General features: G+C 60.9%; 4 protein-coding genes across 4 annotated transcripts; 1 reads left to right on the forward strand and 3 right to left on the reverse strand.

The window, feature by feature from the left end:
- The first annotated feature begins 49 nt into the window (after positions 1-49).
- Positions 50-3,578, forward strand: MVP1 (Sorting nexin mvp1). The gene is made up of 5 exons (XM_047990399.1): positions 50-262; positions 342-1,023; positions 1,308-2,275; positions 2,338-2,931; positions 3,030-3,578. Exons 2-5 carry the CDS (start codon positions 453-455, stop codon positions 3,237-3,239), a joined length of 2,343 nt encoding a protein of 780 aa, XP_047846406.1. The 5' UTR covers positions 50-262; positions 342-452; the 3' UTR covers positions 3,240-3,578.
- Positions 3,579-3,783: 205 nt separating this feature from the next.
- JDV02_008770 (Dihydroxy-acid dehydratase) lies at positions 3,784-5,711 on the reverse strand (the record flags this gene model as incomplete). The annotated part of the gene is made up of 2 exons (XM_047990400.1): positions 3,784-5,267; positions 5,507-5,711. The coding sequence occupies 2 exons, from the start codon at positions 5,709-5,711 to the stop codon at positions 3,784-3,786; spliced, it is 1,689 nt and encodes a 562-aa protein (XP_047846407.1).
- A 156-nt stretch (positions 5,712-5,867) lies between these two features.
- Positions 5,868-6,275, reverse strand: JDV02_008771 (Dihydroxy-acid dehydratase; the record flags this gene model as incomplete). The annotated part of the gene is made up of 2 exons (XM_047990401.1): positions 5,868-5,969; positions 6,096-6,275. 2 exons carry the CDS (start codon positions 6,273-6,275, stop codon positions 5,868-5,870), a joined length of 282 nt encoding a protein of 93 aa, XP_047846408.1.
- A 1,599-nt stretch (positions 6,276-7,874) lies between these two features.
- On the reverse strand, positions 7,875-9,701 carry JDV02_008772 (uncharacterized protein). Its single transcript, XM_047990402.1, has 2 exons — positions 9,003-9,701; positions 7,875-8,936 (listed from the first exon to the last, which is right to left on the reverse strand). The coding sequence occupies exons 1-2, from the start codon at positions 9,141-9,143 to the stop codon at positions 8,127-8,129; spliced, it is 951 nt and encodes a 316-aa protein (XP_047846409.1). The 5' UTR covers positions 9,144-9,701; the 3' UTR covers positions 7,875-8,126.
- Between the last annotated feature and the right edge of the window lie 2,869 nt (positions 9,702-12,570).

The raw sequence follows: 12,570 nt of genomic DNA on the forward strand, positions 1-12,570 counted from the left end.
GGCGCCGGCTACTCCACCCGAGCTGGAGGCCACCGTCCGGGGATGACTTCACCAATTGCACGCACCACGCGCTGATCTCGTCACTGCTTCGCTCGCGTCACGCCCGCCCGCATACTCGCGTTGTCTATGTTGTGTCATTGCCAGCTAGCGACGTGCCGTTTCCTCTCGACTCGCGAGCTTCTCCTCTGATCCGGGACTCAGGCGTCGCCGGCTATTGTCAACGCTGGGTTGGCGCCATTACGAATCGTCTGACGAAACAGAGGTGCGTCCTCAGCGGCGTCTACCTTACACACTGCTGCTGGCCACGACAGGGGCGCTGACTTGAGAGTCCTCCTCCCCAGCCACCGATCGCACCACCACCGCGCGCAGCGGACCCCACGACATAATACAAGGGCAACACCTGCTCTCCTTATTCTTCTTCATTTCTCCCCCCCCCCGGCGAGGCGGACAGCATGTCGCTCTTCGGATCAACCCCGCCCGACCACGACGGGGGCGAGCCAACAATGGCTTCGACTCCGCGACGTCAGAACAAGGCCCGAGGCGGCGGCGGCGGCGGCGGCCTGTTCGACGAGCCGTCCTCCTCGCAGCGGACCTCGTCCTCCAATGGCCTCTTCGACGATCACGACGGCGGCGGCGGAGGCGGTGGCGGCGGAGACGATTCCTCGCCCTGGGACATGCCCACGCCGCGCCGGCAGCGCAGCCGCGCCGACGTGATCCGCAACCTGCTCCCGCCGTCCGACGTGCCCGACTCGTACATCGAGACGTTCGACGCGGTACTGCGCGACGACGAACACGACGGCGGCGGTAGCGGCGGCTGCGTCACGTCGGGCGGCGTCGCCAAGCTCTTCGCCAACGCGCGACTCGGACCTGAAGCCCAGACGCGCATCATGTCCCTGGTGGCGCCTGGCGACAGCTCCGACGTGTCACTCGGGCGGAACGAGTTCAACGTCGTGCTGGCACTAGTCGGCCTGGCGCAAGAGGGCGACATCATCAGCCTCGACGGCGTGGACGAGAGACGCGCAAGTAAGTTCTAGGTTGCCTTGATCCACCGTGACACATGAGTGTCTGTCCTACTCCTTCATCCACCCCTCTCCCTATATTTGTGCATCATCCTTCCTCCATCCATGGCTGCTTCGCGTTCCCTTGAGAAGCGGCTCCAGTCGCGTGCATGCAGCTGGGCACCGTGGCGTCGATTGGGCTGCCCACTCACCGCAGACGTCACCATCGCTTGCCCGAGACCGAAAGAGAGAGACCCTGTCATCGTGGTGGGGGCAGCAGCAGCTAATCATATATTTTTCTTGTCCTAGACCTGCCGCAGCCCAAGCTCCCCGGCCTCACCGCCGAGCCCGTGCTGCCACCCGTTGCCGAGCTCGCCGCAAAGCCGCCGCAGACGCCCACCGAGCCCTTGCCGCAGCCATCACCACCGCACACCCAGCCCTCGTCTAGCTCGCACTCGGGAGCTTCAGCGTCGGCAGCGGCGGCGACCCCTCCTTCGATGACGCAGACCAAGGCGTTCCGCCCGGCCATGGACGACCCGGAAGACGACCCGTGGAACTCGCCCGAGGTGCACAAGGGCCACGACCACGCAAAAGCTAACGGAGGCGGCGTCCACGGCACCGTCAACGGCCACAGCAATGGCTTTGGCGAGACCCCGACACCGACGATGGGCAGGGGCGCCGTCAATCACTACACCACGACGCCGGGCACCTCGGCTTCCTCCAATGCGGGCCGCCCGGCCAGCAGCTCCGTCTCCGGTCACGGCGGCTGGGGTTACTTTGGAGGCGCCACGCCCTCGGGGACAGGCGGCTTCCACGACCCCGTCCAAAATGCCGCGGCCAGCCCCTTTGGCGGTGACGCCGCCTCCGGCCGAGCTCCCGGCAACGAGCCGCCCACCACGACGATGAGGAACAGCGCCGGCCGGACGGGAAACAACGTCGAGGAGACGGTCGTCGTGACGCTGATGCCCGGCAAGGAGGGCATGTTCATGTTCCAGCACCACAACTACGAGGTCGCGAGCCAGCGCCGGGGGAGCAAGGTTATCCGTCGGTACAGCGACTTTGTCTGGCTTCTGGAGTGCCTGCACAAGAGGTATCCCTTCCGCGTACTCCCCTTGCTGCCGCCCAAGCGGGTCGCCGTCAACGGGAACCACCTGTCCAATGATGGTGCCTTTATCGAGAAGCGAAGACGGGGCCTGGGTAGATTCCTGAATGCGCTCGTCAGGCATCCCGTCTTGAGCCAAGAGCAACTGGTTGTCATGTTCCTGACAGTTCCCACGGTGCGTCGCCACTCCAGTGTACGGAAAGAGGTGGGCGTTGTTCGTTGCTAACTATGTTGCAGGAACTGGCAGTATGGCGGAAACAAGCCACCATTTCCGTTCAGGACGAGTTCAACGACCGCGCGCTGCCCCCTGGGCTGGAAGACTCGCTTCCGCCGACATTGGAGGAGCTCTTCACTCGCACCCGCTCGGGAGTTCGCCGTTCCGCGGAGCTATACATCAACGTTTGCAACATCATGGACCGGCTCGTGAAGCGGACCGAGGGCGTGGCCGCGGACCACGCCCGCATCGCCATGTCTCTCACGTCGCTGACGGAGACTTCGGCGGACACGTACGCCAGCGACACCAACGAGGTGCCGCTCCTCAACGATGGGCTCGTGGCCATGAGCAAGCACCTGCGAACGTGCCAAACTCTGCTTGAGGACGAGAGCCGCGGGTGGGATGAGGGCGTGCTCGAGGACCTCAAGCGACAGCGCGACGCTCTCGTCAGCATGCGGGAGCTGTTTGAGCGGCGGGAGCGCCTGGACAAGGATAACATCCCTTACCTGGAGCGCAGGATACAGACCAACGAGACCAAACTGGCGGGCCTGCGGTCGAAGCCCGAGGGCTTGGTAAAGCCGGGCGAGATTGAGAAGGTGGCCGAGGCCATCATCAAGGTATGTCATCGAGCGGGCAACATCTCCCGGCAAGCCAAACCTCGTGTTTGCCCACAGCGCAACGCATATATGCTAACGTCGGGTCTTCCCTCTCGCAGGACAAGGAGTCCATCGTGCAGCAGCACAACCGCTCCGTCTTCGTCAAGGAGTGCATCCGCGACGAGCTCCTGACGTTCCAGAGCACGCAGTACCACATCAGCCGCTGGAACCAGGACTGGGCGGGCGAGCGGGTCAAGTACGCCGAGATGCTAGCCGACAACTGGCGGCGGCTGCTGGACGAGCTCGAGGGCATGCCGCTGGGGGAGTAGTCGTAATACTGTATTGCAATGGAATCGGCGGCAATGAGACAGCAGGCGAGGAAATGGAGGTCAGAGCTTGTGTATACGATACGATATAGCCATGTCAGAGCAGGAGAGAGAGAGGAGACCTGGGGGAAGGGGCGCGTGCGAGGTGTGGGTGGGTAGGTGAAGGGGCCCGCGAGCAGGCTACGATACCCCCTTCGTTTTTTTCCTTCTTTATTGCCTTGACAGAAGCCCTGTTTGTTTCTTTTCGTTTGCATGCAGACTATCGGTTGAGTACGAAAGCATGGGGGGGCCGTGTTTGCTTTGTTGAGCATCGTCGTTGTCGTTGTCATCATCATCATCATCCATTCTGTTTTGCAGGCAATTTTGTGTACACAAACTACACACACGCACACACACAAGACATGTGTCATGATGCCTGTCCGCCGCGTTTCCCATCGACCAGATCGTGCATGGATGCTTGAATCTGAAGTCCCAGATCCCCGCCCCCCTCGCCCCTTTGCAACCCACAATCGTCCGTCCTTGGGGCAGGGAGGCTCACGCCCACCCATCACCACCCGTCGGTGACGGCGCCATGGCTCGCGTCACCGACGAGCTTGGCGTACTTTGCCAGGACGCCCCTCTTGACCCTCGGCTCGGGGGCGCGCCACTCGGTCCTGCGACGGGCCATCTCCTCGTCGGAGACGGCGGCGTCGAGGCTATTGCGGACGGCGTCGATGGTGACCTCGTCGCCGTCGCGCAGCAGGGCAATAGGCCCGCCGACGGCGGCCTCGGGGACGACGTGGCCGACGATGAAGCCGTGCGAGGCGCCGCTGTAGCGCCCGTCGGTGACGAGGGCGACGTTGTCGAGCCCGGCGCCCATGATGGCGGCACTGGCGCGCAGCTGCTCGGGCATGCCGGGCCCGCCCTTGGGGCCCTCGTAGCGCACGACGAGCACGAGGTTGCCGTCGTCGCGGCGGATGGCGCCGCGGGACAGGGCGTCGTTGAGGTCGCGCTCGCGGTCGAAGACGCGGGCGCGGCCGGTAAAGGACAGGCCCTCCTTGCCGGTGATCTTGGCGACGGCGCCGCCGGGGGCGAGGTTGCCGCGCAGGATGCGGATGTGGCCGGTGGGCTTGATGGGGTCCTCGAGCGGGCGGATGATGCGCTGGCCCGGGTCGAGGCTCGGCCAGTCGGCGACGTTGTCGGCGAGGGAGCGGCCCGTGACGGTCATGACGGAGCCGTCGATGAGGCCCCTGGCGATGAGCATCTTGAGCACGCTCGGGGTGCCGCCCACGGCGTACAGGTCCTCCATGAGGTAGCGCCCGCTGGGGGCCAGGTCGGCGAGCAGCGGGGTGCGGTCGCTGGCGCGCTGGACGTCGTCGAGGCCGAGCGCGACGCCGGCCGTGTTGGCCATGGCGAGGAAGTGCAGCACGCCGTTGGTCGACCCGCCGAGGATCATGGTCAGCACCAGGGCGTTCTCGAAGGCGGCGCGCGTGAGGAGGTCGCGCGGGCGGATGTCGCGCTCCATGGTGGTGCGGATGACCTCGCCGACGCGCTCGCACTCGCGCGCCTTCTCGGGCGACTGCGCCGGGTACGACGACGAGCCCGGCAGCGTCAGGCCCATGGCCTCGATGGCCGTGGCCATGGTGTTGGCCGTGTACATGCCGCCGCAGGCGCCCGCGCCGGGGCAGGCGTGGCGCTCGATGTCGTCGAGGACGTCGGCGCCGCTACTACTGCTGCTGCTGTTGCCAGTACCACCACCGGCAGCGTCAGGGGTGGCAACGGCGTGGAGCTTTCCGTAGGCGTGCGCGCCCGCGGCCTCGTAGCAGGTGCTGATGTTGACGGCGCGGCCGAGCAGCGACGAGTGGCCCTTGCGGATGGTGCCGCCGTAGACCATGATGAAGGGCCGGTTGTGGCGCGCCGCCGCCATGACCACGCCGGGCATGTTCTTGTCGCACCCGGGGATGGCGATGTTGGCGTCGTGGTGCTGCGCCGAGGTGACGGACTCGATGGAGTCGGCGATGAGCTCGCGCGTCTGCAGCGAGAAGCGCATGCCTGCGCGGCGCGGGACCAAGTCAGCTCATCAGCTCTCTCAAGTTTGCTATCTACAAATATCGTCCTCTCTGCCATGGCGGGCGCCTCGAGGCAGGCTATGGCATGGCATGGCATGGAGTGGGAGGGAGATGTATACGTGCGTGGGAAAAGGGAGAAAGTCGGGGACACCCGGTGAGCCCCCTGAGTGTAAAAAGGGGGGGTTACTCCTGGGAGGGGAGAAGGAGAGGGAGAGAACGCACCGTCGCCGCCCATGGTGATGGCGTCCGACACGCCGACCGTGTTGAACTGCCAGCCGAGCATGCCCTGCTTCTCGACGGCGCCCTTGATGATCTTGCCAAAGTCGAGCACTGCGCCATGATGTGAGCAAAACGGGAGCGCAAAAAGAAAAGGGGGGCGGCCACACGAGAGGAGAGAAGCGTGTGGCCGGCCGCCCATGTTCTTCATCACTCACGATGCGTGCTGCCCGCCCGCCCCCAAGACATGTCAGCTTTTCTACATACACAGATTGTCTGCCAGATATGACACCCACGGACACAAGAGAGAGGGAGGGGGACAAAGAGAGGGAGAGTGTGTGTGTGTATGAGGGGGGGGGGGATATACTCACTTGCACGGGTTCCCCTCCCACCAGACCGTCGCGATGCCCACCTGCGGCGCATTCTTCATCATGTCCTTGTTGGGCACGCCGGCGCCATACAGCATGGCCTAGGAGGGCGTAAAGCTCGCACGTCAGCCGCCATTGACGATGGAAGAAAAGAAGAAGAAAGGTGCAAGGAGGAAGGGAAAGGAGAGGGGCAAGGGCAAGGAGAGGCAAGACTGTTCTCTTCTTACCTGAGCGCCGGGAAAGTCGTGCTCGCGCGTCAGCGTCGTGGACCAGCGGTTCAGCGGACCCCCCGGCGGGAGGCACTTGAACTGCACGTAGTCGGGCGACGCCTTGGGGTCATCGCCGGGGACGGGGCTCTGGCCAGGGCCGTCGTTTGTCGGTGGTGGTGGTGGTGGTGCTGCCGCCATGGTGGTGGTGGTGGTGGTGGTGGTGTTGCAACGAGGTCTTGTCCTGTTCTCAAGCGTATCTCCTTATCTGCTCCCTCTTCTACTTGAGTGCTGGGAGAGCTCAGTCCGTCAGTAACTTCGCTGTGTATGTGTGTGCGTATGTGGGCGTGGGTTTGTTGTGAGCGTACAAAGTACGTGGATGTGGATGATGAGAGCGGACGAGTCCAAATCCGTGCAGCGCGTGTGAGTGTAAATGTGAGTGTGGGTGTGAGTGAGCCCAACGACGATGTCGCTCATCAATCCCGCTTGTGCTTACAACTTTTGCTGCGACGATTGCGGAGCGAAAGAGGAAAGAAAAAACCACAACAACAAAAAAAGGCGCGCGGCTCATTCCCCCTCTTTTTCCTCCAGTCCCGGATCGAGTCATCTAGTTTGTACGTACGCGATTCCGATCATCGGGGCGGCGCCGCGCCGTGTCCCTGTGACTTTCCCTGTGACCTGACCTCTCTCTCTCTCTCTCTGTATATGTGTCTCTCTCTCTCGGCCTCTCTCTCACACTTTCACACTCTCTCACATAAACATTACCACATCCGGGCCGAAAAGAGCTCTACTCCTCCTCCTCCTCGTCATCTTGTTCAACGTGCGGATCGGATTGGAGCTCTCCGTCGTCCATTCATCCGCGCATGTCCCCATTGCCGCTTGACAGCTCCATACTGCAATTGCAAGGTGTTTGTGGTTGGTGGTTGTTGTTGGTGGGGGAGAAGGAGGGGGAGGGGGGCAAAATGACAGACAACCAAGACAAATGAATATGAATTGAATTACCTTTACTCACCAGCAAAGCAGCGCAGTCCCTTTAACCAGCGACAAGGGGCTGTCAGTTCTTCGCAAGCAAGCAAGCAAGCGAGAAGAAACGAAGAATAAAGAAACAAGGTTTCACTCGATACACGTCCCACGCTGGCAACGGATGAATGGACGGATAGATGGATGGATGGATGAACAAAATCAAAATTATCCCCTCATCTCAAAATATCAAAGACGCCGTATAACCCAAGCCAACAGTAAAATCCCCCCGTACATGCATACAATCTACATGTACTACTTTGGCGGAACCGTAAAGAGCGGGCGGGGGGTCCTCGGCTGCTGCTGCTAGACAAGAAAAAGAGATCGAGGCAAAAAGCTTGATTGAGGCTTGTTGGACGCAACAACCCCCCCAAGAAAGAGCTCTAAACGCGGGCTTCGTCCCGCGCGCAACAACCAATCCCCCCTCAAACAAAAAAAGTCCGGCCCTCCGTCGGCCGGCCTGGCCTGCTCTCTCTTCATTCCCAACATCGCGACAAATAAAAACGTACCAAGAGCTTCAGCTCCACTTGTGCGCGGGGCAACCCCCCCCTCTCCCTAAGGTAGCTTTACGCCCGTCGAATCCCCGCGCCCGCTTTGCAAATCCGCTGCACGTCAAGTTTCAATACCCGATGCTGTCTGTGCCCCCCATCCCCCCAGTCGGTCGGTGGTCTTTGTGCCGAGAAAGCCAATGATGGATGCTCAACTTGGCATCGCCCGGGCAAACACAGCACAGCACAGCATCAACCCTAACTGCTTGCTTTCCATTTGTAATCATTACTACGCCTTGATTGCTCACACGTAGCGCAGTGAGTGCATGCTAGCTAACCTAGCACTTCGCCCTCTCTGCGGTAGTAGTAGTAGTAGTAGTGGTAGTGGTAGTGGTAGTGGTGATGGGTGGTAACGCATCGGCAGGACTCCTCCAAAACAAAAAACATCTCGTGGCATTCATCCATCCACTCATACCCGGCCCCTTGGCCTGCTGTTTCAACTCCTCCCGCCATCGCCGCCTCATCGGCGCAACAAGCACCACGTCTATCCCAGAATCGACGAGATCCTCGTCTTCTCACGCACTCGGTCCCGGTCCGGACTGTCCACCGGCGTCATCGGGTTGCCGCCTCGCTGCGGACAGCAAGAGCCCGTCTTCCACGCGTGCTCCAGCGCCGCCGGTGACGTGCTCCGTCCGTACTCGTCCGCAATGGCCGCCCAGAAGCCGTTGCGGTGCGCCTCGTAGATGGAGTGCAGCCGCGACAGGTCCACGTGCGCCGCCGTATGCGCTGCCGCTGCCGACGACGTCGCAGAGGGCGCCGCCGGCATTCCCGCGCAGTCCAGCCGCAGCAGCCCCGGCGCGTATCCATGCCCAAACCCTTGCGATGGCAGGTTGACGGGCGGCGGCGGCGGCGGCCCCGGCAGGCTTTGCTCGCGTGGAGCGTCTGCCATGATGATGGGATACCCGCGCGGGGACTCGCTCGGGCGCGGGAACCCCATAGATTCTGGCTTGGGCAGAATCGCCGGCAGCCTCGGCGGGCTGTCCACCATCATGATGCTCGGCAGCTGCACGTCGTTGGCCCCGTTGGCTGCCATGGGCAGATACGCACCAACCACCGCCTGCGACGGCGATAGAGAACGCGACTTGTTCTTCTGCACCGGGCTGCCCGAAAAGACTTGCTGGCACGACACGGGATCCGAGGACCCGGACGAGCATGATGCCGTACGCTTCCGCCGAGTGCTGCCGTGCGACAGCTGGTGGTAGTGCAGCCTGCACGCCAGCTCCGTCTTATTGAGGTGCGCTGCGATGTGTTTGTACGGCATCTTCTGCAGGCGTGTCTGCAGCAGGTACGCTTCCTGAAACGGCCCAGGGTCAGCCAGTCAAAACTCTCTCCTCGCTTATCCCCCTTTGCGCTGGCTCACCTCGTCCTCTCTCCAGGCGCGCCCGCTTCCAGTCAGCGCGGCCTTCTTAGCCTTGGTCACTCCTCCCCCATCATGGCGCCGTACACCATCTCCAACAGGCGAGTATCGCGAGTGCACTGATATCATTTGCGTCCGGGACATCGTGACTGACGGGGCTTCCTCGGGCTTGAGTGTGAAATGCCCTCCGACGGTGGATATAAAGGCAGCTTCCTTTATATAGGAAGACCGCCCAAGAGTATTAATCCCGGAGGTTATTAACAACGAGTGTTGGCAAACCAGGCCACGTAGTGAAGCGAAAGTCCGATGCGACAAGACGTCCGTACTTCCAGCTTCGAGCCGGAAACAAAAAAACAAACAGGCGATTCGAAACTAGATGGGAAGGGGATACTGGTCTGAAGGCGGCGTGCAGGGGGGGTGGCGGTTTCTCGTCGCACAGAACTCAGCAATGTTCAAAGGAGCGTCAGCAGCCAAACCAGTTGGAGTTGTTAATGAAAGAGAGTAAACTGGCTGCGAAGAGAAACGAGAGTTTAAGGACTGGAGAGAATAGAAAGGCGCGGCCTTACACGCGCGATACAAGTTGCAAGATGAAGTAGATGGACGATGCCGCACGGACATCTAGATGACAGCGCAGAACGAGAAAACAAGCCGTTGATAAAACATCAAGCGCGGAGCCGCAGATGCCGGGACCCGCGCAACAACCGTTCTGCGAAACAGCTTGGCGGCCTTGACGTTCCGGTTCTGGGACAACAAGGGCCAGGGGGTTGCCACCCATGACAACTGCTCCGCAGGCCCTGTTCCATCTCACTTCGGCCGACTCCTATTTATGACAAGGTCCAGCCTTAGCATGAACCAGCATATTGGGTGGGCATCATCACCGGCCCCCGTTTCGCCACAAGGACAGTCATCTCGACAGTCTTGAAACCTTCAGGTAGACGTGGCCGAGACGGGTCCGTATTGCTCGCGAGCCCCATCTGATGTGGCCGAGTCGGCACCAACCTGTTCGCATAACGAACTGCCCGCTAGGCGGCCCTCTTTTCTGGACCAGATTCCGTAGACCTCGCCTGGGCGTCTTGTCCCATCCAAATCCCCGGCTCAGCATCCCACAACTTGGCAGGCCATTACTACGGCCATTGAGGCGTCGAGCCAGGCATGGTTTACTTACACACGGGACGGTGGGTCTCCAGCGAAGCAGGGCCACCAAGGTGGCGGGCGAAAAGTGAGTGCTCGTCCAGGAGGTTGCCGCTTCAGGCGTTGCTTCTTCTTGACATCCGAACGCAACGCTTCTTCGTCTGACGGCCGTTTCGAAGGCGCCATTGTAGCGGCTTCCGGTCGGGATGCCACAGCCTTTGTCGCCTGGCTGAACCCCGCCGCCTTGAGGCCATCGGTTGCCGCCGACATGCCATCGAAGGGTTGCTGTCGCGGCGGACCCAAGGAGGGTGAGGGGATGCAGGGTGCGACGGCGACACAGTCGCGAGACTTGGCTGTTTAGTTTGAAGCGGCCATATTGAAACGCGGAATCCGTTTCTTATGCCCATCCATTCAGGGTCGACCCTGGTCAGAGACTGGTACGCATGGGAAGCCAGGCAGCCTCAAACCCGTTGACGACATGGTACGCGCAGTCCATGCAGGCGAATGTGGCTGCCAGTTGCTGAAGACATCTCTAACCAACCCGTCAACCAACCGCAGTCATGATGCACGGCGAACAGACCTCGACTCTTTTGAAAGACAAAGTCGACGGATGGCATCGCCAACCGGTGGCCCGGCGACGAGGCACCGCATGAGCCTTTCTTCCTCATCAATCGCCAACTACTACAACTACTCGTATGGGCGGAACGCTGGCGGCAGCGGGCGTGGGTCGGATCAGGGACCCTTGAAACTCGCTAGCGCATATTCGCAATCTCATGTCTGTATCAGCCCCGACTCGAGATCCAGACTGGGTCGCGCCAGCGAGCGGATGAAACTTGACGCCGCTGCAAACAACTCTATTCCGTTTGTGCGTTCTACTTCTGCAGGCGTCTGTCTGGTGCTGGGCTGTCGCTTATGTGATGCAACTGACGATGGCGGGTCCCGGGTTGACGCTGACACTACGCTGACATCCCCGCCGACCCCTAGAGCGGGAAGAATAAGAGGAAGCGGTCGCGCCTTGAACTGCCGGATCGGAATATTTCTGCGGCATCCGCACTGCGGCAGAGATGCCTGTAGCAGAGACGCCCGCAGTTTGAAGGTGAGGTTTCACGGGACATGAGTTCAGGGCAGTGCAGCCGGGGAGTTTCACAGACTTCCGCTGCATGAACTCATGCCCTCTGGCCATCTGGCTAACGAGCACAGCCACGGCGCTTGAAGTCTTCGTCCATGGCTCGTCACCCTCGACACGATTTCGAGATTGGCATCCGCGTGACGCCGGTGATTGCTACGCATGTTTGGGCTGAGCAGGTTGTTTCGGCAAGTCGACAGAATAGACGGTGATCTCATCCCCCCCCCTACCTCATCAGCCATGTCCTTTGACCGCCTCGCTTGGCATGACGCATGCGTGTCGCGTATATAATCGCTGTCATCTTGTCAGACGCGCCGTCTCTAGAGGCTGACTCGCCAGTGAGGTGAGATGTTGTCAGCGGCCCATGTGTCATTGTAGAGAGCAACTGAGAGGTTGCTTTGTGGGGAACGGTATGTGTCTCGGCGAGATCGATCGTGAAAGAAGGCGTCACTCTTCGTTGTAGTACTGTAGTATAAGCATCGGCCAAGCAAACCAAAGGGCTCCCAGGAGCGGCGTCCGGGGTTACATACAGGCAAAGTACTCGTCGACACCCAAGAACTTACTCGCGGTGTGCCAGCGCGCAGGGACGGATGGTGGAGCTGCTGACCCAAGTATCCGTGACCCTGCGTGCGATGCGCGCCAAGGCAACGGCTTGGGCTGGTCTGCTCGTGGCGTCGCAGGGCTGGATCAAAGTTGCGGCTCACAGACAGGAAGTATCGTCGAGACAAGCAGACGAACCAGGAGAGGAACGGACGGCGAGCGGGCCCTGAAGCAGACGTGTGTCGCGTGACAGCCGCTGCCGCTGGCTCCTGCGAATTGAGATAATTACTCCATACCTGTTAGTAGTACCTTCCATACCACCTAACGTAGGCGCGGTGACAAACCGGAGTCTCTGGCCATGGACATTCAAAGCCAACTTAGACGTGGGATATTGACCATGCCTCCTAGGTAACCTACTAGGTAGCTCGAAATGGTTTTGTTTTCTGGGTGAAGTGCTATTCATGGAGCGCCCCCATCTTCAGATCGCTCCTCCACCCCTCCCTCCTTGCTGCTGGGCATCTAGAGCTGCTAAGCGCTGCATTGTAGGTACCTCGAGTAGTGCTGACACGGGGTACCTGCGTGTACTTGTCCGCGATGCATCACAGCAACGATTCCGGTCGGCCACCTGGGTACTACCTGAGTGGGTATCTTACTAAGAGAGACCGCCTGCCCCTGCACTTGTTCAAGTACCTCTTCCCCGTGCATAGCACTTTACGTTCGTGTATTGGAACATAAACGTCTTCAAGCCCCCAAGCTAGCCGGCTGGGGCTTTTG

This window comes from Purpureocillium takamizusanense, chromosome 8, assembly GCF_022605165.1.
Source record: "Purpureocillium takamizusanense chromosome 8, complete sequence".
Classification (NCBI taxonomy): domain Eukaryota; kingdom Fungi; phylum Ascomycota; class Sordariomycetes; order Hypocreales; family Ophiocordycipitaceae; genus Purpureocillium; species Purpureocillium takamizusanense.